This window comes from Phasianus colchicus, chromosome 5 (genome assembly GCF_987193195.1).
Source record: "Phasianus colchicus chromosome 5, bPhaCol1.hap1.1, whole genome shotgun sequence".
NCBI lineage: Eukaryota > Metazoa > Chordata > Aves > Galliformes > Phasianidae > Phasianus > Phasianus colchicus.
In genome coordinates, this window is record NC_143440.1 from 18,569,743 (window position 1) to 18,591,676 (window position 21,934).

Genomic DNA, 21,934 nt, shown 5'->3' on the forward strand with positions numbered 1-21,934 from the left:
GGTAAGCAGTATCACCTGTAGTGAATGCATTGCAATTAGCAGATATATTACACCTGCAGTCAGATTTCCTCTTATTCTTTTCATCTAAAATTTTTCATCTCTTCCTTGTGTTGGCTGAGGAAGGGATTTATCCAGGGCCATTGCAAAGGCAAGGGGAAGTAGTGGGAAGAATCAAGCTGGTAAGTGTTTTTCTGTGTTAGCTTTTTAACATCTTCGAGATGTTTCTTGTTTTCTCCTTTTTGCTAAGGAAATTTGCTTAAGCTGCAACAGGAGAATTATGGAAAAAGCAAAGGAAACTACCCCTAGGCTTCCTCCTTTAGCAGTTTTGATGCAAGTGCAATCATAACCCATCAACAAATATTGTATGATGCTATACTTTACTATTTAACAGTAGCAAGTTGCTGTTATTTTTTTTTTACCAAGCCTGAAGGATGGCCTGCAAGCTGTTCTCATGCTTTGTAGAGCCTTCATGTCAGTGCGAACATAAGCTGCAGAGTTAGCCCCCAAATACATAGGAACTGGATTTGGTGATGGTAACGATGTGTTTTAGAGAATTTTTCCCTTCTGGAGCTGCAGTGGTTTGTGCATAGTGCCTTGCCATAGTACTGTTCCTTTAGAGGGCACTTTGCCCTCTTTTGTTACAGTGGGAACAGGGATAGGGCAAGGAGAAGTTCCCACAAAAGAGAAAAACTTCTAGAAGTTTTTGTGGTTCGTAGCACGGTCTGAAAGCACAACAGGAAAGAGGAGCCAATCCAGCATAAAGTGGCTAAATAGGAGGTGCATGGAGGCTTGGGAAAGGAATTGCCTCAAACTGACAATTTTGCTTCACGTTCTGGTGAGATGGCCTCTTGTTGTTTTAGCTTTGGCCAAATCCACATGCATTTATGACAAAGCTACACGTGATTATATGTTATTTAAGTTTCTGTGATGGCTACAGATAAAGGAAAAGCAGTTCCATTAGATATAAAGTGGAACTGAAGCAATGCCTTTGCTCATGGATTAACTCAGTACTGCTGGAGGATCTGCAATTCCTCAGCAGAGGGCTTGTAAGAAGCAGGCCAGACATGTTTAACTGCAGTTTGGAATCACCAAATAGTAGCCAAATATATCTAGCTGTTGTTATACTATAAATATAATTTTTGCTATTATTAGTAGCAGCAATAGTTACTACTACTGGTTATTATTAGTCATAATTTTTACTATGGTACCACTTAGGAATTCCCTTAGCAGGCTGGAGTGCCATTGCAATATGCACTGTAATGCTGTTACTATGACAATTTTTCTCTGTTTGCCAGTATGTTTTGGCTAGAGAGCCAGCTGTTGATGAGCTGTGCTGCAAGTTGCTGAGCAATAAATCCCAAACCAAATTCATGACCAGATTTCTGCTCTAAGTCTCAATCTTATGACTTGTTGCATTGGCTGCTCTGTGACTCCACCTGATTTCAGCAAGTCATGCTGCAATAAACATTTCCCTGTCACTGAAATGAGTGGCTCTGCAGCCAAATTTTTGGAAATCTATCTTGTGTGCTCATTTGTTAGTAAAGGAGATGCTGATGTGGAGATTGACAAAGCAGTATGTATTTCTGATAGACTATGAGAGCAAGTAAAGATGAGAGTGATTGCTTTGCAATACAAGACGAAACTTTTAGAAGCATGTTCTGTTAACAGAAAGGTATTTAACTGAACAGGAGGAAACCAACTTTGTGAAATGTCAGTGGTTTCCTACAGACTGGAGATTTCTCTGACTTCTTCAGACCTCTGAGATCAGCCATTGGCTTTTAGCTTGTTGTTGAACATATGAACGTTCTGAATCCTTCTATGGTGGTCATCTAAGAGTTTTCATGTGAAACTGGCCATTGTTCACAACAAATGAATGCCAAAGCAGGGTATTTTTCCCAAATGGTGTTTGCTTTAAAATGCATTTTTATAGTCTCCTGAGTGGAGATAAGTGTCATGCAGTAAGCAAAAGGAGTGAGCAAAAAGAGAGATGTATGGAGGGGAGACCTCAGGGATCTAGCTGCCCCAGAACTGCAGAGGTGATGCAGCCCTGCTGTTACCAGTGCTGCAAGCCATTAGCACTTGAGGGCTGCTGGGTAAGCTATGGTCTGTGAGCTAATTGTCCCATGCCATTACCTGCCGAGCTGAAATCTTTATCACAAAAGCACTGGGTTTGTGATTTGCATCTCTCTGTGTAGGTTTGGGAACCTTTCCATCTGACATTATCAGTAATCTTTCTCTGAAATCTTTCCAGTACCTCTGTGTCACCAATATCCCTGCTACAGGTGTTATGTTTTCTGATGGTCCGCTTAGCACATTCAGAAGTCTTCCACGTTCACACAATTGTTTGGTTATGTCTTTTAGGGTTAAGATCTGATCAGTGTACATACACCCTCTTCTGAAGCTAAACTGACTTTCCTTAAGCCTGCTATTCAGCTGTGCCTACTTTCTTGTTCACAAGCACTCAAGCAAATGTCTTCTCAAACACAGCAAACAGGCTAATGCCTCTTGAGTTTTATATTCCTTCCTGTCACCTCCTTTTCTTTCTCTTCAGCTGTAATCACATCTAAATACCACAGACAAGTTCTTCCGCAGCTTTGAAAAGCAATGGGAATACCTGGCGCTGTCCCATGGGTGACACCTCTGCTGCCAGTTTGTCCAGAAGGACGTGACTTCAGAGGCTGTGCCTCACTGAGGGCTGTGCCTAAGCAGCAATGGCATTTGCAGGGTCTCTGTGTGCTCCTCCATGCAGTCTTGATCCTTGTGCCTGTGCACACCCAGTGATTTATCTTGTAAGCTTCCTAGCATAGTCTATCAGTGTGTGTGTTGTGTTTTTTGTTTGTTTGCTTTTTGCCCAATGGTTTTCCATTTCTCCTATCTCACTTCTCACCTGAAGTCCTTGGTTTTCTTGCCTCCTCCTTCACTCTGATAAATGTGGGAGAGTTGAGCTGCTCTGGTAGACTCCTGGGGTTTTTGTGCTTGATCAGAGTATACTGGACTAAACACTGATAAAGCTGTATTGTGATACAGGTAGGAAAATGTTGTAATTAAAAGATGAGCATTCAGAATTGTCTGCTGTGACCAAATGGGAATAGGAGCCTTTGTTTCTTTCTTTGGGTTGCTGGGTAGTTTCTCAGCTTTTCTTCATCTCTGGCAAATGGCTCTCAGGCTTGCAAGTGTAGTGGCCAACCTCTACAGTGGGGCTGAGATTAAATTATGTCTTCTGGAATCAATGTCTTGTCATATCTCACCAAATCCTCCAGTGACACATGTACTACAGAAAAGATAATAAGTAAAATGCATTTTGTTTTCTTCCATTACACACGTATAAAGTACTACCATTTGTGGTATCAGCAAACTCCATTATAAATCAGAAAATCAATAAATTACACCAAAAAAAAGTAGTCACAATAGCACTTATGCCTCAGCACTTCAGTGAGCAAATCTACACTTGTAAAAATAGTTTAACCAATCTTTTCACTAATAAGTGATTGATGTCATGTGTAGTCAAGATATCTCATAATCATGAGGAGAATCTGTGATGCTTTATTTCTAGGAACTGGTATAATGACTGGGGCTTCCAGTTCAGATTCCAGGGAGACATCTTTCTTCCATTGCATTTTTCTCTATTCCTTATGTGCCAACTCTTATAAAACAAGATACTGCTGGATTTAATTCTAAAAATCTAATATTACTGGCTTGTGGTGAACTGAATACTACAGATTCCTGCTTGATAATACTGTCTCATGGGATTCCTGCGTGGTAACAGAATCTCCTGGGATTCCTGCCTAGTAACCATATCTCACTGGACTTTAGTAGTATTTCTCCCATTGGATAACCCCAGCCCCACCAAATAAGCAGTCATAAACCTTACACACTCATTATTTTATGTGACATTATTTTTCTAATGTCTAATCCTGCAATCCTGCACTGGTTGAATCACTGTTTTTTCTTTTTTTTTTTTTCCCACACTCATTTTCACTGTTAGAATTGGATTTCCAGGGAAAAAAAGACTATGAAGGGCTACTTTATTTCTTTGACACGAACAGTATTAAAAGCAGTAGTAATAGACCTATTTCAAGGCTGCTTTTTCCTCACAGTATTATTCAATTCCTGCAGAACTTTCACTTGGTCTTCAACCATATGCAGACTAGGAAGATCTTTGCTCTCAAAGTGAGATACTACAACTGCTCTTCCTCATGCCATGCTAGCTCTGTAGGGTTACAAATCAGAGCACTGATAGTGTCGCTAATAATCCTTAATGCTGTAGACCAAATAAAAGGGTGATGGGCCCTACAAAGTATTACCAGTAGTGCCTGTGTGCTGCGGTCTGGATGTACCACCAGACATCAGTGCAGATCTTTGGCTGTGGCAGAGCTCTGAGCTACTGCAGCTCCAATCGGGTAGGGAAGGAGACAGATGTCTCTGGGGCTTGAACCATTAGGAGAGCACCCAAAGAATAAACATCAGAGTTGGAAAAAGAAAGAAGTGCCCTTTTCTATTAACGCACTGGGTCTCCTGCCTTGTGTTAAGACAAACAAATGCACATATGCTGTTTTTCCTCTTCACAGCTGTCTTTCTCTCCAAATATAACACCTACAATTCCAGATCTTATGGCTTTCTTGAGCCCAGGAGCTCTTGATTTCAGATCTTTCTTCAATGCCTGTTTTTCTCTGATTTTTTGACCAAGTAATTAAAACTCGCATCACTTGGAGGCAGAGCCTCTGGCTATTTCGTGTTATTTTTGAGAGGATCTACAAAGTTTCTGATGCACTTTCTGAAGGTGAAAAATAAGACTGAATACTTGATACTGGGTCTGCCAAGAAATACTCCTTAGGATTTCCAGGGAGTTCAACTGCCTGAGTTATCACTGAAATTAATAGGGAGTTATGTAAGTGAAAGGTATTCAGGAGCATCACTGGCTTTGGCTCTTGGTGGTACTTTGATACCTGCAGGGGTGAATGGCTGTATGTCCCAACCATTTCTAAAGGGGTGATTTAAAAAACAAACAAACAAAAAAAACTAGTAATGTTCTATTGCCTTTTAGGGTACAGTTTGCTCCTTGGACAATGAATTGAGAAAACTGTGTTCAAGATGTGTGCAAGTATGTACAGGCAGCCTGGACAACGAAAACAGGAAAATCAAAACACTTCTTACCAGGGGCTTCAGACAGCCTCCTAGGGGGGTGTTCATGACTTTCTTATGAGTCACCACCCCAAAATACTGGAAGTGCTATTCATTCAGTGGGGCTCACTCTGCAAGCTGGAAACAATCTAGGGAACTCTCGTCTTCAGGTTTTCAGGGCTGGCAGCATGTGCTGCCTCACTGGGAATGAGGGGAGAGCCAAGAAAGAGCACGACTTGGAAATTGCTCTCGTGCGTGCTGTGGTTGGGGACCAGCACAGCGAAAACTGGAGATGTGGGTCCCCTTTGCAGTTCTCATGGGAGCAGGAATGATTTTTCTGTGTCTGGGGGGATAGTTACGGATAGGCAAAGTCATAAAAACTGGAATACAAAGAAAAGGTGCAGAGGCTGAGGGAGAGGCATGAAAGTTCCTGCCATCAACTGCTCGGCCTTCTGCTTGGAACGGCCGGGAAGCAACTTTTGTGCATATCCCATTTATAGCCCAGAGAACCTGAGGCTCTCCTGCTACAAAAATAGGGGAGAATCCATAAAAGCAGCAGCATCTCATATATAGAACAAATCTTCTCTTACAAGTTAGCAAGAAGCTATATGCTGTAATTAGAATTTCACTGAGTTATTTTTTGTGTGGTGCAGCTAAGACACAGAACATGGACTCCTGATTGAATACCAAGGCAGTAAATCAATTGAGGGTCTTTCTACTGTTCATGAAATGCTCCAGCTGTGCTCTGGAGGATTATAGTGTCAACAGAACTCTTGATTTGAATCCCAGCCTTGCCTTCACTCAGGGGCCGTATATTAGTCTTGAAAAGCAGACAGTGTTTCATCGCTCAAAGAAAAGAGAATTGCTGAGCTGAAAATAAAACGATGATGTAGGGGAGGAACACTGCAACATGTCTAAAGAAGAAGCATAGCAGATTTCAGCAAAATTCTCTAGAAAATCACTTTTTTTTTTTTTTCTATCTTATGAGACTTTAGTGTAAGTTCCCTAAGTTTAATTCTTCTTGATACTTTCAGGACTTTCAGGCAGTGCTGAGCTGCCTGATTAAGTGCTTAGCTGCTGTAAATCTGCATAGTTTCACTAAAGCCAACAACAATTGGAATGCCAATTGACCTCAGCCAAGATCTGGCCTTAACACAGGGTATGATCAGCAACCATAGAAAGCAAGATGTTGCTCTTTCTAGACACAGGTAAATTTGCCCAGAGAAAAAATGTTTCTACTTTAGAGCATTACAAATAGTGAAAACCAGTCTGTAGTCTGTCCGGCCGAGTTCCTGAAGGTGGTGTAAAAGATGTAGTTTTGCCTTAACAAAACACTTGAAATTTCTCTGGAATCTTTTGTCATTTAGCAGGTGTTCTTTTGCAATCGTTGTAATAAATCTTAGCAACTCACATGCAACCAGGCAGGGAAAAAAAGCTAAAGACTCTCCTGATGACGACCTTGAAGCTGTTGACGAGGTCACAGCAGTGGTGTCGTGCTGCAGTTTGCACGTGTTCTTACTTTTTTATTCTTATAGGAATCAGCTGCTGCCAAAGTACACACGATACAAACTAGAATCTTGATTATCCAAAGCTCAGTCATTGTCTCTCTTTCCTATAATACAATTCTATCTCTGGTATTTATTGCTTACGCTGAAAAGTATCTCAGTTATTCAAACCTTAGATACTCAGATTCAGTAACTGGACCCATTAAATCAATTTGAAATTAATATAGCTGGTCCAAAACTATTTTCCCTTTCATAATTATAGCAAAGCCATACAAAAGTTTGCACAGAATTAATCAGAAAGGAAGAACTTAGCTTTGCATTGCATGCTTGTGTTGAAAGGAGGAAGAAATATCACAGGGCTACTGTAACTTTGTGGAGGCTTATATCTTTACGGGAACAAGAAAACTGGCTACTACTCCTTTCTGAAATGTAGAATTAATTGAAAAATCCAGCTTTTCCACAAGCATGAAGTCGGAGCATTGGCTCAAGTGCAACAGGATTGGAGAGTTGAGCTAAGTTCCTGAAATGTAATACCAGTTTCTATTGCACGTACTCTTGCAAAGTCACGATTCCTGCTGAGGATGACATTAGCTTGTTTCCTGGCTTTGCACGTGGTTTATTTTGATTTCCACTGCCATGCACAAAGCCTGCCCAGGGCTAGGCAGCCTCTGCTCCCTCTGCCGGCTGTAGGGCTGTGCCCAGGGCTGATGCCTTGGGCCTCAGACATGGCGCACTGCTTGGCAGCGGGTGCTCCAGCAATCTTCCTGTATCTCATTTCCTTGTTTTCTGGCATGCTGTGAACTTGTCTTCTAGTGAAGTCTCCAAGTGCAAATATATACATGTCACCAAAGTAGAACAGACAGTTTTACAACTCTTTAATACTTTACTAGTTCTCCACTACAGTCTAAACATATGAAGTATGATTTTTGTTTAAGAATTAAGTCAATCTTGTTCCAGTGTTCAAACGCGCTTTATAAATTCTATTCCACACCTGTCCTTTATTAATTCTATTATTTTACAAGTATTAATTTTGTTTTATAAGGATCTTTGTGGATTATTCTCTCTTGCTAAAGACATGATAAGAATATAATAAAGAATGTAACAGATAAGAATTTTTTAACATTTTATTTTTCCTGTTGCATGGAGTGTTTGTCCTCTGGAATGAGCTAGGATAATACCATTGCAAAAACCATAAAGGTTTTCATGGGAACTATGATTGGGGGGGGGGGGAGGGGGTAAGCTTTTTTGTTTATTGTTCTTGGTAGAGAAGACAAAATTTGTTAGAGTTCAAAACAAGAATCAGTATTAAATTTTACAGCAATGTAATCTTACCTTTTATTGAATTATGGAGCAGGAGTCCATCCCAATCTTTTAGAAAGATATATTAAAAGAAAGTTAGGTTGGTTCCTTTCACTTTTCCCAAGGAAGTATTTAACCTGTTATTAACCTGATCAAACTCCATTTCTTTTTTGTCTTGCCCTCAAATCTCTGTGCACAATCTCCAGAGGCTCCAAAATGAAACCTAGGCCTCAAGTTCATACCCTCCAGCAGCTGAAGCCTTAGATTTGCCCACAGATCAGGTTTCAGAAGCATTTGAGTAGTGGGTTTGTTGCAGATCCTTGGAGATGCACAACAAGCAGCCATGAGTCTTTACAGGGAACTAAGGAGAAAGGAGTTGACTCTGGCCAGAAACTTGCTGTTGGGTTGAGCTCACTGAGAAAGACATAGAATCACCCTGACAGCTTGGCATTAGGAAACGGTGGTGGTGGTGGTTTTTAAAAAAGGAAAAATTCAGTTCTGAAGAGTCTTGGTTCTCCTCTGGGAAGATCTGAGAGCAGCTCAAATTCCTACATCTATTTCTGAAATGCATTTGCAGTAAAGCTCTGGAGATGTGATGTGCTCATCATTCAGAACTAGGGTAATAAATGGTTAATCTGATCCAGTGGGTTTTCTTTCTGTATGCACTACTGAAAATGGCCAACAGATCCTCTGGGCAGACTGACTATGGGACACAAATAAACTCGGTTTCTGCTGCCATAGTTTTAGACCCATGCTGCTATGAAAAAATGTCTAAGGATTTATGGATAACTTTCAGTTAGTTGCATAGTCTGAGCAACACATGCCTGTGAGACTCCGTAGTCTGAGCATTGTAAACCAAGTATATGCTATCATAAAGTAACTTTGCTGTGCTGGTAATGTATGTCACCTAACTTCTAGCACCATCATCTCAAAGATTGCCAAAAGTCTTCTTTCAGACTGCATCGTTTCTGGCTGCATAAAATAACAGTAGTGTGACTTTTCCTAGTAGGGATGTGAAAGGAAGGTGGAGCCTTGTTCTGCTGTCTTGTTTTCTGGGGAGTTCTATTTAATGGGTTATTTGAAAATTTTGAATTCTGGTACTACTTACTTTATGAGTAAGCCTATTTATTCCCTCCAAAAATTTACCCAAGGAATAATTTCAGAAGATAAATATAAATTTTGAAAAAGTTAGGTTGTTTGGGTTTTCTTTTGGTATTTAAACCTGCATCAGGCACTTGATTGAGCCACATCTCCCTATTCTGTTATTCTACTTTTACATTTTCAGGAAGGTGTTAGCACATGAGGAGCTCTCTGCTCTGGATCTCTGAGCAATGCATGGCTGCAGCCAGACAAGGCTTCTGCTCACTCTTACCATCAGTGAGCACTCTGGGTGTAGCCCTCTGGCATCAGTCCCTTGTTGGAAAGCTGGGTGATTCTCTCATCTCCCTGCTGACTGTTTCTTTGAAAAGTCTCTCAATCAATAGCTTCCTTCTTAGTTCTTTCATTAACATCAAGATATCTCTGAATTCTACTCATAGGTAAATGACAGTCTTCAAATCTGAATGGTTCAGACTGCAGTAGACATGTTGCAGCCCTCAGTATTGTTACTGTAGGAAAGCACAAGACTTTCTTTACTATGTAAAGTGAAGACTCTGAGCTTGTTTTTGTGGTCAGAAAAGGGATGCACCCTGGATTTCAGAAAGTCTTCTGCTATGCAGTGGTGGCATCCTAACTATTGCAGAACTAAAACAGGATAGAGTTCTCTGTAACTGTCTAAATTTGGAGGTGGCCTGCAAATGCTCACAAAGGAGGACAGTTACCATCAACTGTGCTTTAATTTTAGACCTGCTTTTTCACCTTACCAAATCCTTCAAACCTTCCGAAAGGAAACAGGAGACATTTGAACTTGAACACCACTGCAAACTTCAAAGGCACTATTTATTATAGCTTAAAAAAAAAAAAAAATCAGCTCAATACATTTTCTCCCTATGTACAAAACATTTCATCAGTAAAAATACAAGAAGGAAAAACAGACATCTTTGAACTAAAGAAACTGCTACCTTATTCAAGCTATTCAATTCTGCTGTGCTCTTTAGTTCTCACAGGGGTACATGTTTCCCAGTTTTCCCTAGGGAATTAGCATGGGTATTTGCTCTCTTTCTTCCTTTCTTTTACTAATTCTTGCTGCTGAAATAAACCTTCCCAGCATTAAGGTTGTAGCGAGTGCTCTAATCTAAGGAACAGTGCATCCAAAAACCAAGGAATTTTTTACTTACAAAGAAATAATTTTGCTCATGTGGGCCCCAATTTGTTCATCACATGCATTTATAGAAGACTCCAAAAATCCCTCAGTTGAGAGAGGAAAAAAAAAAAAAAAAGTCTGTAGCGAAAGTTAAGGATCCATGTTTATTTTCTTTTTAAATGGCATTACTGGAACATGGGAAAAATAATCTTTCAATTCCTTGTACAGCTGTGGTGATATGTCTGAAAGACCAGAAGCAACCAAGGGTTGACTGGAGCCATCTTACATCAGTTTCTTTAACCTCTAGAGTGTGTAGTAGTATATGTTGGGATTCAACAAAGGACACAGAGTGATGTCCCCACAGAAGGAGTAGAGCTGCTATGACTCTCGGTGCCCGCAGCCATGTTAGTCCCTGCATCCTGAAGTCAGTAAAATAAAGTGTAGATGTAAGAACCAATTCATCTTGGACCACAACATTGACTCAGATCACTGAAAACTTGAAGCTCATACTCAAACATGAGAGTCTTGTCTGTGGAATCCAAAGGGCTTATATGACCCTCATATATTCTAACATGGTAGATTTATACTGGAAGGAGTTTATGCATTTCATCCCACCATATGTTGTGTTTCACTTGTGTGTTTCTTGGCTGGTGCATTTCACCAGTAAAAATACTGTTTGGGACTAGTAGAAAGTTTTATATTTATTACCAATAAAACTTGGTTGTATTTCAAAAGGAGAAGAGCTAGTGGTAAGGTCTATTTTTGCACAGATTATTGGTTTTATAAGTAGATCACAGCAACTCTTTTCAAGATCAGTTTGATAGAATGGCACACTGGATTCCTTGCAAATGTTTAGCTTTTAGAAAACAGTTCTGCATGCAAACTGAGTAAACAGTTGTCCCACTTGAAAGTCTCTTTTTACAAGGCCTTCAGGACAATGCTGATGGACAAAATTAAAACATTTTAATTCCAGGAGTGTAAAAATATAGAGAATATGCTTTGCTCTGAGAACTCAGATGTAACTTATTTGTTGTATGTATATTACATTCAGTAGACTCAGGATTGCAAAACTTAGAAATGTTTGGCTGAATTTGTTTTAATATGTTTTCAGAAAGGTACATTGTAAACAACTCTCTTCCAGTACCCTGAATTTTTGAGGCCAAAGGAAGTATTTCTCACTTTTAATGTAACTGATTATATATTTTTTCAGAGGAAAACAACAAATAAATATGCAATACATATACATACAGATATTAAGAATCTTCTGGCTTATATAAAAGAAAAGTTATCCCTAAGATTGAAGGCTTTCATTGTCATCATTAACAGCTTTATTTTCTGAGGTTATCATCTGAGAGGGAGATTCTAAACTTCAGTGCTTAGCAGGGTGCATGTGGGAAAGGTTTTAGCTAGAACTCAAAGAAGTTTTTCAATGCCATTAATTTGTGATGTCTCACATTGCCCTGCCTGGCTACAATTTTAAATATGTTCACTTGATTGCTTCTCTAAACTCATATTTAATGATGAAGCTGTGAATCAAGTGGTTGATGACTAATATCAGTGGCATCTATACTAGCTTTGCCTTCTAGATTATTTTCAGCCTGAACTGTTCTGGATGGGAATAAACCTTCTGAAAGCTGAAGAAATTACCATATCCTTAATCCAGACAATTACAAGAAACAGTTCAGCCTTGCCAAGTAATTGGTTGAACTAATATACCAAGGTCCATGCAACCACCCAAAACAAAGGCATGTGTGGTCAAAACGATTTCTTTACTTCTTGTTGTGCAGAGGATTGTACAACTGTGAAGAAAAACAGCAAACAAAGAGGAACCATAAGAAGAAAGCAGGAAATCAGAACTCACAAAAATGTGTGAAGCGAAGACCTGAACTAGAGTTCTTTGAGCAAGGCACTGTCATTGAAAGTCTGAACAATGAAGTCCACCACAGCTTGTGGCAACTGAGGAAAACAAAGTTGATGCATTCCTTGCAAATAAATAATATTACCTTGAGAAATATCACTAGTCTCTTCTAAGTATGCAATGCCAGTGGTACAAGTGCAGAGCAATTTCTGAGTAAAAATGGAGTGCCATTTGTGGTGAAGATGGTAGCAGGGTTTGTAGAAAAGTGTCAGCTATCACACGTGGTGGAACAGAATTTCAGAATGACAGAGGAATGACTCTCAATTAGAGGGAAAATCCATGTTAAGAGAGGGGAGAAAAATGTGTGAATGAGTTGGGAAATACATAGTTATTCAACATGGGGTAGTAATTTACGTTTTGTAAAAAAAAGAAAAAAACTTCTGTGTTTTATGAACAGACAGCCACATAAATACTAACATCGTAACCAAAGACCAGACAATTTTGGATGAAGTTTTGAGCAGTTTGGTTGTTGTGATGGGCTAAAGAAAGGATTAAATGAACAAAAAAAGTTTTAGATATAAGTGGAAAGCCATGGATCAGATTCCACGTCATCTGTTTGAGAGGGTGACTGCACCAGACAGGACACTCTAACGCTTTTTGTCCCTATTAGCTACCTGAACAAGTCCAGTGAGGAGTCACCATGTTGTCTCAGCTTATTCACCTCAGCTGGTGAAACTCTGAATTCTGTCAACTTTACTGTAGAACTTGAGCCATTAATTACAGTAGCGCACAGGAGAAAGAAGCATGTGTATGGAAACTCTGTTAAGTTATCCCACCAGGTCCTGGTCCAAAGAAATAAAGCATGATGCATCGTACAACCAAGATAATTATTGTGAATAGAATTTCAGCTTGTCTGTGTTTGGGAACTGTGGAATTCAAGGCTGGTAAAAGAATATTAAGTAATGAATGTCTGTAGTGAAAAGTATTTCAACAGGAGCAATAATATTTCTCAGAAGATAAAAAAAAAAAAAGTTACATCCCAAAGCCATCCCCTTTGAATTGCTACATGGAGATTGAGCAAAGAAAAATTCTAGGAATGTCTAAAAAAAAAAAAAAAAAAAAAAGCTTTAAATTGATGTGAAAATCATCACTTACTCTCAGTAGTTAAAATACCATTGAGTCTCACCAGTTAATTATTTTCCTTTTGTCCACCCTCTCCTTTTTTTCAGTGCCAATATTTTAGAATTTGTTGGGTTGAAAACTGAAACTGGGATATAGATAGAATTTGTATGTTGAACTAAACTTCATTGCAGTTTCCTTTGGAAAGTGCTCAGAATAATCCTCCTACAACAAGCGTGTGATGAAGACAGAAGTAAGGAATTCCTATATCATCTATAGCAATTATTTCCTGCAGTGTTACAGCAGGTAGTTTGAGCATCTATAAAAGAGAGGTAGAAGGGGAAAAAAAAAGAAAAAGAAAAAGAAAAAAATTTGGTAAAAACGGAGACAGAAAAGCAAAAGAAATGGTCAACACATCATATCCCCTTGAGAAATGCTAGGAGTGAACACTATATGCTGATAGAAAAGGGACTTGGATCTGGTATTAAGATGCTGTCTTTGCATCTTGGGATATAATAATTTGTTGTTTCTCTTTAGGCAGTCAGATTTGTATCAAAAAATACCCAATCGGGTACGTTGTTCTTTGCAAGGGAGAAAGCTGAGAATGGATCTGGTTGTTCTTGCAGATTGGGAAGGAGCAGGTCTAAAAGTGTCCAAAAACAAAAATAATCTCCTTGAACATCAGAAATCAGACATGAGGGAAAAAGTTTTTGATCTTCAGCCATAGGTTATTTTTCCCTCTGCAATTTGCAGTTACTAACACTTTCCTATACTTAGGTTTTGTGTTTCAGAGCTGTCAGGGCTATGTCCCTATCTCTTTTCTGCGTATTTGGGTTGTTCATCTCTTCCAGTAAACTGAAGAGAAATGCTGAGCTGACAAAGGGTAGCACAGCATAGTCAGAACACCCTTGGCAAATAGGATACAAAATCTAACTTACTTCACTAATTGAACCAACTCTCAAAGGACAGTGAGAATCCTGCTATAGTTTGGAGCTTGTGTGGTTCGTGAGAGAGTAAGCAAAACAGAAGATCTGAATTCTTTTGTGTCTTTTTCATCCTCTTTTTGTTTCTTTGCACAGATTTTCTGCTGGTTCCTGGTGTAGAGGACATCGTCATGCTTGATGACTTCTGTGCAGATCCCATCACCGTTTTCACTTATTTTGTAAAGGTAAGAAAATTTGGGAATATGGTTCACCATTGCCTGTACTTTTTTTAAGCTAAGATCTATTCTGTGTGCAGCATATTATGTTATTTAATGTACATTATTTTAGCATCTTTTTACATGTGTTTTAGGTAGGCGGATAAAAAAGAATTTTTACTTTCTTACTCAGGCACAGTTTCTTTCATTGCTGGAATATTACGAAACGGTACAAAGGTGGAAGTAAAACAGAATATAGTTGCTGATATAAAGACACTTTTAGGTTTTAATCTTTAGGAATGTAGGCAGCTCTATATCTATGCTTACTAGGCATTGTAAGCTCATCTTATAGACTCATTTTAAAACTCTCCGTCACAAAATTCTTCCCTTAGTTATGGAAGATTCCACGAACTGGTTTTAAATATCTTACAATTACTTAGTAAATAGCCCACAGGAAGACCTCCGTGGTAATATGTCTTCATGTGGGATTTGCATCTCTCTGTTTCCATTTAATGTCATATTTAGCTTACAAATCTTTTGTCCAATTCAGATTGAATGCTTATTTCATCTTATTTACCAACTGTGCTGTGTCAGGGAAAAATTCTAGGATGTGAAGAGCACAAGAGCAGACTTTACCTCTTATCATTTTTTGTTTTTGGCAAGTGCATTTAAATCTATCATCTCTGGGAAGTGAAAAGAAAATTTTGAAGTTTAAGCCTTTGCTCAGAATTAGCTTTGTGTTGTGGAATCTCCTGTGAAAGTTATGAATCCCTCATTAATCCCTATCTAGACTTGTAGTTTTCCATTTAGGAGAACGTCATGAAAATAACAATTATTTAAAAAGAATGGAAAAGCAGAATATAGCAGCTATAGATTTGAATGTCCAATGTGACTGGTTTTGTTTCTTCCCCAAATTGTTAAAACATATTTAACCTTGAACTAGAACTTGTTGTAGAAATCTTAGCTAAAGAAGAATATTTGGTAAAGACTGTCATCTCCAGTGCTGAATTTTTCCATATCATGTGTTCAGTCAATACCACCAACTCAGCTCTCTGGTTGTACTCGAGTACTATTTTAGGAGAGGATTTATCCTGTTCAATGGTAAACAGATATATATTGCTAAAGCCAATGCAAATGCCACTTTATCAACATTCATTTGAATGATGAGATCAAACTTTTTTTTTTTTTTTTAAATTAAATAAATTCAAAAATAGCCTCGTAACGTGTAGATCTGTTGGTATGTTTAAAGTAGCTTACAACTTCAGGTTTCCTGAATGGTCATGGAAAAAGTGTGATACTGATTGATCACATAATAAAAATAAATATATGTTAGTTACAAAATAAATGAGTTTTTTGATCCATGTATACCACAAAAATAGTAGTGTAGCCTTTTATGAGTAACTGCTGAAAGAGTCATGAAGGTGCTGTGCTTTCTTCATAGACACAGAATTGGTATGTGTGCAGTGTTTTTAGGATCTGGGAGGATAGGTCACTTAAATAGAACGTTGTGGCAAGTTAGAATGAAAATAGTAGTAATTAAAATTATTTTTTTTTAAGAAAAGATAAATGTGAAAGCTGTTGACATAATTATTACATCAAACTAAATTACATTGTAATCTGCCTTATCTCATCTCACGTCTCTCTTATGACACATAAAAACTCTAAAATATCTATAAGTAAGCAATATATGTTGGATTATATTACACATTGTATAAAAATGCCTGTGTTAATGCCTGCCATACAGTCACGGTTGTTAGTTTCCTTTAGTAGTATTTTGAAGACTTGCTCATTTCCGTTTTCAACACAAGCTCTCCCTGCTCCATCAGCGTCCTCTCCTTCTTCGCTGGTTCTTACTGGGAGGCTTCAGGATGCTCTCTCGGTATCTCACATTTGTATGGAACAGTCGGACCATGTCATGGTCTTTGCTATCCAATACTCTGGGCAGAAAGAGGGAGGATTTCTGTGTCCTGCGTGTTTTAAAGCCTCTCCTGGGTCGTCCTTTCCCATTGACTGAGACGTACCAGAGTCTCTCCGCGCTGGCTTTGCGCTTGGTGCTGGCTCCGCTGGGTACAGTCCGGTACAGACGGGATGCATAGGTGTTATAGCCCAGTTCATGAATCCTCTCCACAAACTCACATTCTGTGTTATAGTTCTCCTGGAAAACAAACATGACAATGATTCAGAAAGACTATTCAGGTAATAGCGCTCTTACCTCTACCAGATTGAACTAAAGTCAAATGCAAGACTCTAATTGGTTATAGGCAAAGGGTAGAGCCACATATGACATGAAATAGCCTGTAGTTTAATGTAAAGCATGGCTCTTTAATTGGCACATCATTAGCTAGATATACCCACAGTCTGATAATCCAATTTATTGCGATGCTTTGAGCTGTAAACAACATGTTTATGAAACCTCTTTATTTCAGCATCGCAAAATGGAAGCCCCCTGCCCACCTGTGTTGCTCTGAAATGCTAGGCTGCTCCATTATCACAAGCTATAATGAGGAGTACACGTATGTCCTGACTGCTCACATTTCACAGGATCTGTCAAAACTCTCCAACTTTCTTCCAGCTGAGAATAAGAGGAAAGCAGTGCAAGAACCCAGCATGAGGAACGCCTTCCCCCTCTGTGGGAGCAGTTGGAGAAGTGCAGATAAGGGACCTCCCACACTGTATATCTTCATTTTCTTAACTACAGAACCCCCTCTGCTGCATCTGTGCGATGAAGACCTCAGCATCTTAACACGTGTAAGGCATAGAGGAACTGCTGTCACGGTCTCTGTGAAGGCTTTCCTTTAGAAATGCCCCTCTGGAGGATGTGCAGAGGGCACAGATGGCTGGACTGGATCATAAAAGCTGTAGGCTCCATCAGCAGCATGTCTTTAATGCTGTTCACTCCCCAGAAATTCTGATAGGCATTTAACATGATTTTAAAAGACTCCACATGTCTCAGTTTCACAGCTGTAAAACGGAAGTGCCCTTCCTTGTGAGGACAAGGTTTTCATATGCTGTTGTGCTGGAGCCCATGCAACTGCCATATGTAGGTGGATTCCTGTTGCTATCTCCCTCAGATCTGTCTGTAGAGGGTTTATCACAGAGGATAAACCTTGAGGATTATCACAATCTGCTACAGGACATAAAGGAGTCCTGCAGATTCAACAAGCTCAATTTATGGACATGGGGAAGTTTGTGAATCAAGGGATAACTGAGTTATTCCAGTTCCTTTCTGTAGAGGCTCCCTGTCTCATTATCCCCAGACAAGTCAGTCTTATTTCAGAAAGAGCATTTGTGCAGGCTCCGGGCACAATAACACACATGAAGTAGTTGGTCAGCTTTTCTAGGCAAGCAGAAAAGACCTTTCTCCTGAGCCTAGGCTTCTCCCTTTGCTTTTGCTCTGACAAAAGCACAAAAGGAAGAACCATTTACTGAACTGTCCTTCCAGCTTTGAAACAGACTGTCTCAAACATGAGATGGAAAAACAAATTATCTTTTTGGTTGTACAGGAACTTTTCACAGCTGATGTTCTTTAGGATACAATGGCTAAACAAACTTCAGAATGATGTAATTTTTCCTCAGGCTGCAGAGAGAAGTCCTGGAGAAAAGACTTTTCTGGCTTTTCTCTGCCAAATGAGAGGGTCTATTTGTTCAGAATATTAGCTGGAGGCATAACAGCGGTCAGCCTTAGCTCTGTCACGGCAGATCCAATATGCCCTCATTCTACTTCAGATGCACTTTCCTTTGCCAAAATTGTTTGTTGCCTGGTTCTCTGGACCAGCAAAGAACCGTTATATTTAAACAGAGCCCCTTTAGTGTCACATGGGGCACACTGCAGAATTTGTTCAGAATTTGTTCACTCTGATTTTAATTCAGTTAAATTAACCTGGAGGAATACCTATTTTGAACAAGAAAGAGATAAAGATAAAAAAAGAACTTGAGAATTCATCCTTTCATATCTTTGGGGCTGACTCTGGCTGACAGAGGAGATCCATTGAAAAATATGCCCATATTTAATGAGAATATTAGCTGGAGGCATAACAGTGGTCAGCCTTAGCTCTGTCACAGCAGATCCAATATGCCCTCATTCTATTTCAGATGCACTTTCCTTTGCCAAAATTGTTTGTTGCCTGGTTCTCTGGACCAGCAAAGAACCATTATATTTAAACAGAGCCCCTTCAGTGTCACATGGGGCACACTGCAGAATCTGGGTTATAAATACTATCAGGATGACGGTCTTGGAAAGGCAGAGTAAAAGACATAAAAACAGGGAGGTGACCAAGTTGACTGTGTTAAGTAGGTTGCATTCACAAGGAAAAGTCTCATGTGTCTTGAGGATGTGTTATGCTGTTCAAATTAATGAGTTATATAGAATGACTATTTGGAGGAAGGAAATCTCACAGAGCTGTGCTTCACCCTCTTCAAATCTGCTTTTCTACCGCAGGGTTCCTGGAGAAATTGCACAGTGCGTATGTTACACAGTTGCAGATCACAAGATTGCTGGGGGTGTAATCAAAGATGCTGGAAGAAATTCAAGTAGATAGATAATGTGCATAGTATACACAGTGGCTAACACACCTTCATGTGTCCCCGAGTGTAAAGAAGTCTGAGCAGCAGTATTTTATGCACTGAGTGGAAACACTGGCTGGGCAGAAAAGGCAAGACTCCTGTTAATGGCAGCAGAGCTCAGATATTGCTTCAGAGGTCAGGACAGATGTCAAAGGAGTGCGATAAGGTGTTTATTTTCACCTTTATCTTCTTACAGCTTCCAACACTCCCTTTCCTTGCTATAGCTCTGGTTTTTAGCCCGTTAATTCTTTCACTGCCCAACTGCTCTGTGTGGAGGAGCTCTCATCAGTAGGTTGGTTTCCTGTAGCAGAGATGCCCAATTGCTTCTGGATATACTTAATCTGACATTTATATCCCCAGCCAGCAGCCAAGGCAGATGTTGAATACAAATACGACATCATTCAGGATAGAGGTACACATCCTGCACTGCAAGGCTGGCCCCAGAATGTTTATCAGTGTACATCATTGCCCAAGAAATTTGGCCACATGAAATACTTTTGCTGAATACACTCTTTTGCATTTAGCTGTAAATGCAGTTATAAAGTAAGAGCTCAGCTTCTTTCTGCTTCTTAAAAGTGTACTGCTCAGTTACTGGTAATGATTCTAGAGAGAAAACTGTTAAGACATTAAATCTTATCTCTATAAACATTCATTTGTAAGAAATCAGTGTTCCCCACTGAACCTGCTCTCATCAAAGGAAATGGCAGACGTATGCCAAAGCTTTAACCAAAACTTACTGATGCATAAAGCCTGCCCCTTTTGTTCATGGCCAGGTATCTGCCAGAGAACAAGCCCTTGATAGCGACGATCCCGACATCAACGGCAGTTATTTCAAGGATGCCTAGAAACAAAAACAGATGAGACATGTTGTTGCTCCCCATCACATGCAATTTGTTGAGATGCTTTTGAATGGCTGCTTAACTGTGCAGTATGATTTCATAGCTATTTCTAGCCCACCTCAAACCCATACTGTGACCATACTGCAGTATGCAAAACAAGACTCTTATCTGAAGCAACAAGGATGTGGGGAGGCAAGCTTGACAATAAACCCTCAGATGTCTGATTGAGATTGAACTCTTTCAAAAATGAAAAAGATCTGACACTGAACTAGAGGTTCACTTAATCCTATATGTATATAGAAAAGTTTAAATCCTCTTTAATGCTTAGGAACACAAGAGCTCTTGACTTATTGAAACCCGTCACAAAGCTTTCCATTTCGGGACAAAGCCCTTGCTGGGGTCTCCGGAGGGTAAAACAGCATTTTAGAGCCACATATATAATCATGAAAGGAACTTGTCCTTTAGGAGGTCGATGTAGCCCTCCAGATAAGGACAGTATGACTGCCTGTGCCAAGTTAAAAGGGAGGAAATGTTTCAGGCTGTCAATGATGGGGTCTCAAATACTGGATATCACAGGTGAGGGTGACACACAACCTGCCAAGATGTCTATGCCCAACTAAATGTGCCACAATGTTGAAGGAGGAACGAATGTCTCAGGGGATGCTGTACTGCCTGCACAGCATTCTCTGGCTCCATCCACTCTCAGTCTGCCTGCTGTGGTCCAACAGCTCAGTGCTGGCTCTGAGATTTTGGAGGTGAGAGATGGTCCTCACACCCAAACCCATTGCTGCCTGTTGGCAATGACAGAGCAGAGCCAAGGCCTCGTCCCATCTGCAGAGCTGAATATTGGCCCAATCACGTCCGTTAGAGCTACGGTGGTTTCGGTACAGCTGTTTTGAATCAGCCACCGGTTCGCCGCTGAAGGATGTCTCCTCCGGGCTTTGATAGCGAGGGCGTTCTCTTTTAGGAAATCGTGGTTTCCTTTATGGACTTCAGACAGATCCCTGAGGTCCCCCTATCTCTGTGTGCCATCACCAGCCGAGATTTACGCTTCCTGGGGCGGCGGGGCCGGGCTGTGCCACGGGCTACTGCGGGGGTTCCCGGAGGCAGCGGCGGGCCCCCTTTCCACCCTCGCCCAAGCCCCCGCTCCGACATATCCCGTTTCATCTCAGCCGTCGCCGGCACTTAACGGAGAGGGCAGATGTGCTTCGGCCCGAGGGAGGCAAACCGGGGAGGGCCGAGGACTGCATGCAGCCCGGTGGGGCGAGGGCAGCTCTGCGGGTCCCAGCCCTCCGAGGTTGGAGGGTGCCGCGGGGCCCCCGGTGAGGCGGCGGCGCCGGGTAGGGGAGGAGCAGCGGGAGAGCCCCGTCCCGCTCCGTCCCCGGCATCGCCCGCATCCTCGCAGCGAAGGACGCAATTGGTCCGAGCGAGGGACCCCCTCCCCGCGCAGCCCAGCCCGGGGGGAGCGGGCCTGGGAAAGGTGCGCCCGGTACTTACTGAAGACGCTGTTTTTCTCCAAGGTGCCGTTGATCTTGCCGCCGGGGTGGATCTGCAGGTGGTACTTGGTGGCACAGTAGAGCTTCCTGCGGCGGGGCGCTCCCCCGAGGTGCTCGTAGACGCCGCCGCGCCCCCCCGCATCCCGCGGGGCTCTCGGGGAGGCCGTAGCGGCAGGGACGCGCGGCTCGGGCAGCAGGGCGAGCAGCAGGAGCCAGATCACGAGCATCGTGGCATGGTGGCCGCCGCTCTCAGCCCGCGGGGGAGTGGAGGCTCGGGGCGAGCGGCACCGGGGCTCCCATTAACGGCGTCCGGCTAGCGGCGCGGCGGGGCGGCACGGCGCGCACCGCGTCCAGAGGCGAAGCATCGGCAAGTTTTTATCATCGGCCCCGATCTGGCTCTTTTATCTGTCTCAGATTTACTTAAATCAATAGACATCGGCGAAGGCCGCCGAGGAGTCCCAGCTGTTTGCGTGAGATGGAGCGGCAGCGCTCAGCCTTCTCCTTGGGTTTCCAGCTAGACAGACGGCACGAGAAGCAGGAGGAGGGGGGAGAGAGAGCCCCGCTGAATTTCGGCAGGAGGCTGCGGGGAAATAGCTGACCGGTGGAGCATAGAAATAAAAGCGGCTCCCCGCAACAATAGCCCGATCTGCGACCAATTGATACGAAGCAGAGGAGGCAAAAGGTATCGCTCTCGTGTGAACTCCCAGAGTGCAGCGTGGATAAAATTACACAGCATCCCCGCTGCCCCCACGCA

At 41.3% G+C, this 21,934-nt stretch overlaps 1 protein-coding gene and 1 long non-coding RNA gene across 2 annotated transcripts; one reads left to right on the top strand and one right to left on the bottom strand.

The window, feature by feature from the left end:
• The first annotated feature begins 45 nt into the window (after positions 1 to 45).
• Positions 46 to 17,024, top strand: LOC149917782 (uncharacterized). Its single transcript, XR_016466804.1, has 3 exons — positions 46 to 179; positions 14,224 to 14,312; positions 16,855 to 17,024. It is a non-coding gene; the product is annotated as an uncharacterized LOC149917782 (long non-coding RNA).
• Positions 15,981 to 21,551, bottom strand: FGF3 (fibroblast growth factor 3). The gene is made up of 3 exons (XM_031593226.2): positions 21,182 to 21,551; positions 19,583 to 19,686; positions 15,981 to 16,437 (listed from the first exon to the last, which is right to left on the bottom strand). Exons 1-3 carry the CDS (start codon positions 21,405 to 21,407, stop codon positions 16,105 to 16,107), a joined length of 663 nt encoding a protein of 220 aa, XP_031449086.1. The 5' UTR covers positions 21,408 to 21,551; the 3' UTR covers positions 15,981 to 16,104.
• Positions 21,552 to 21,934: the final 383 nt, after the last annotated feature.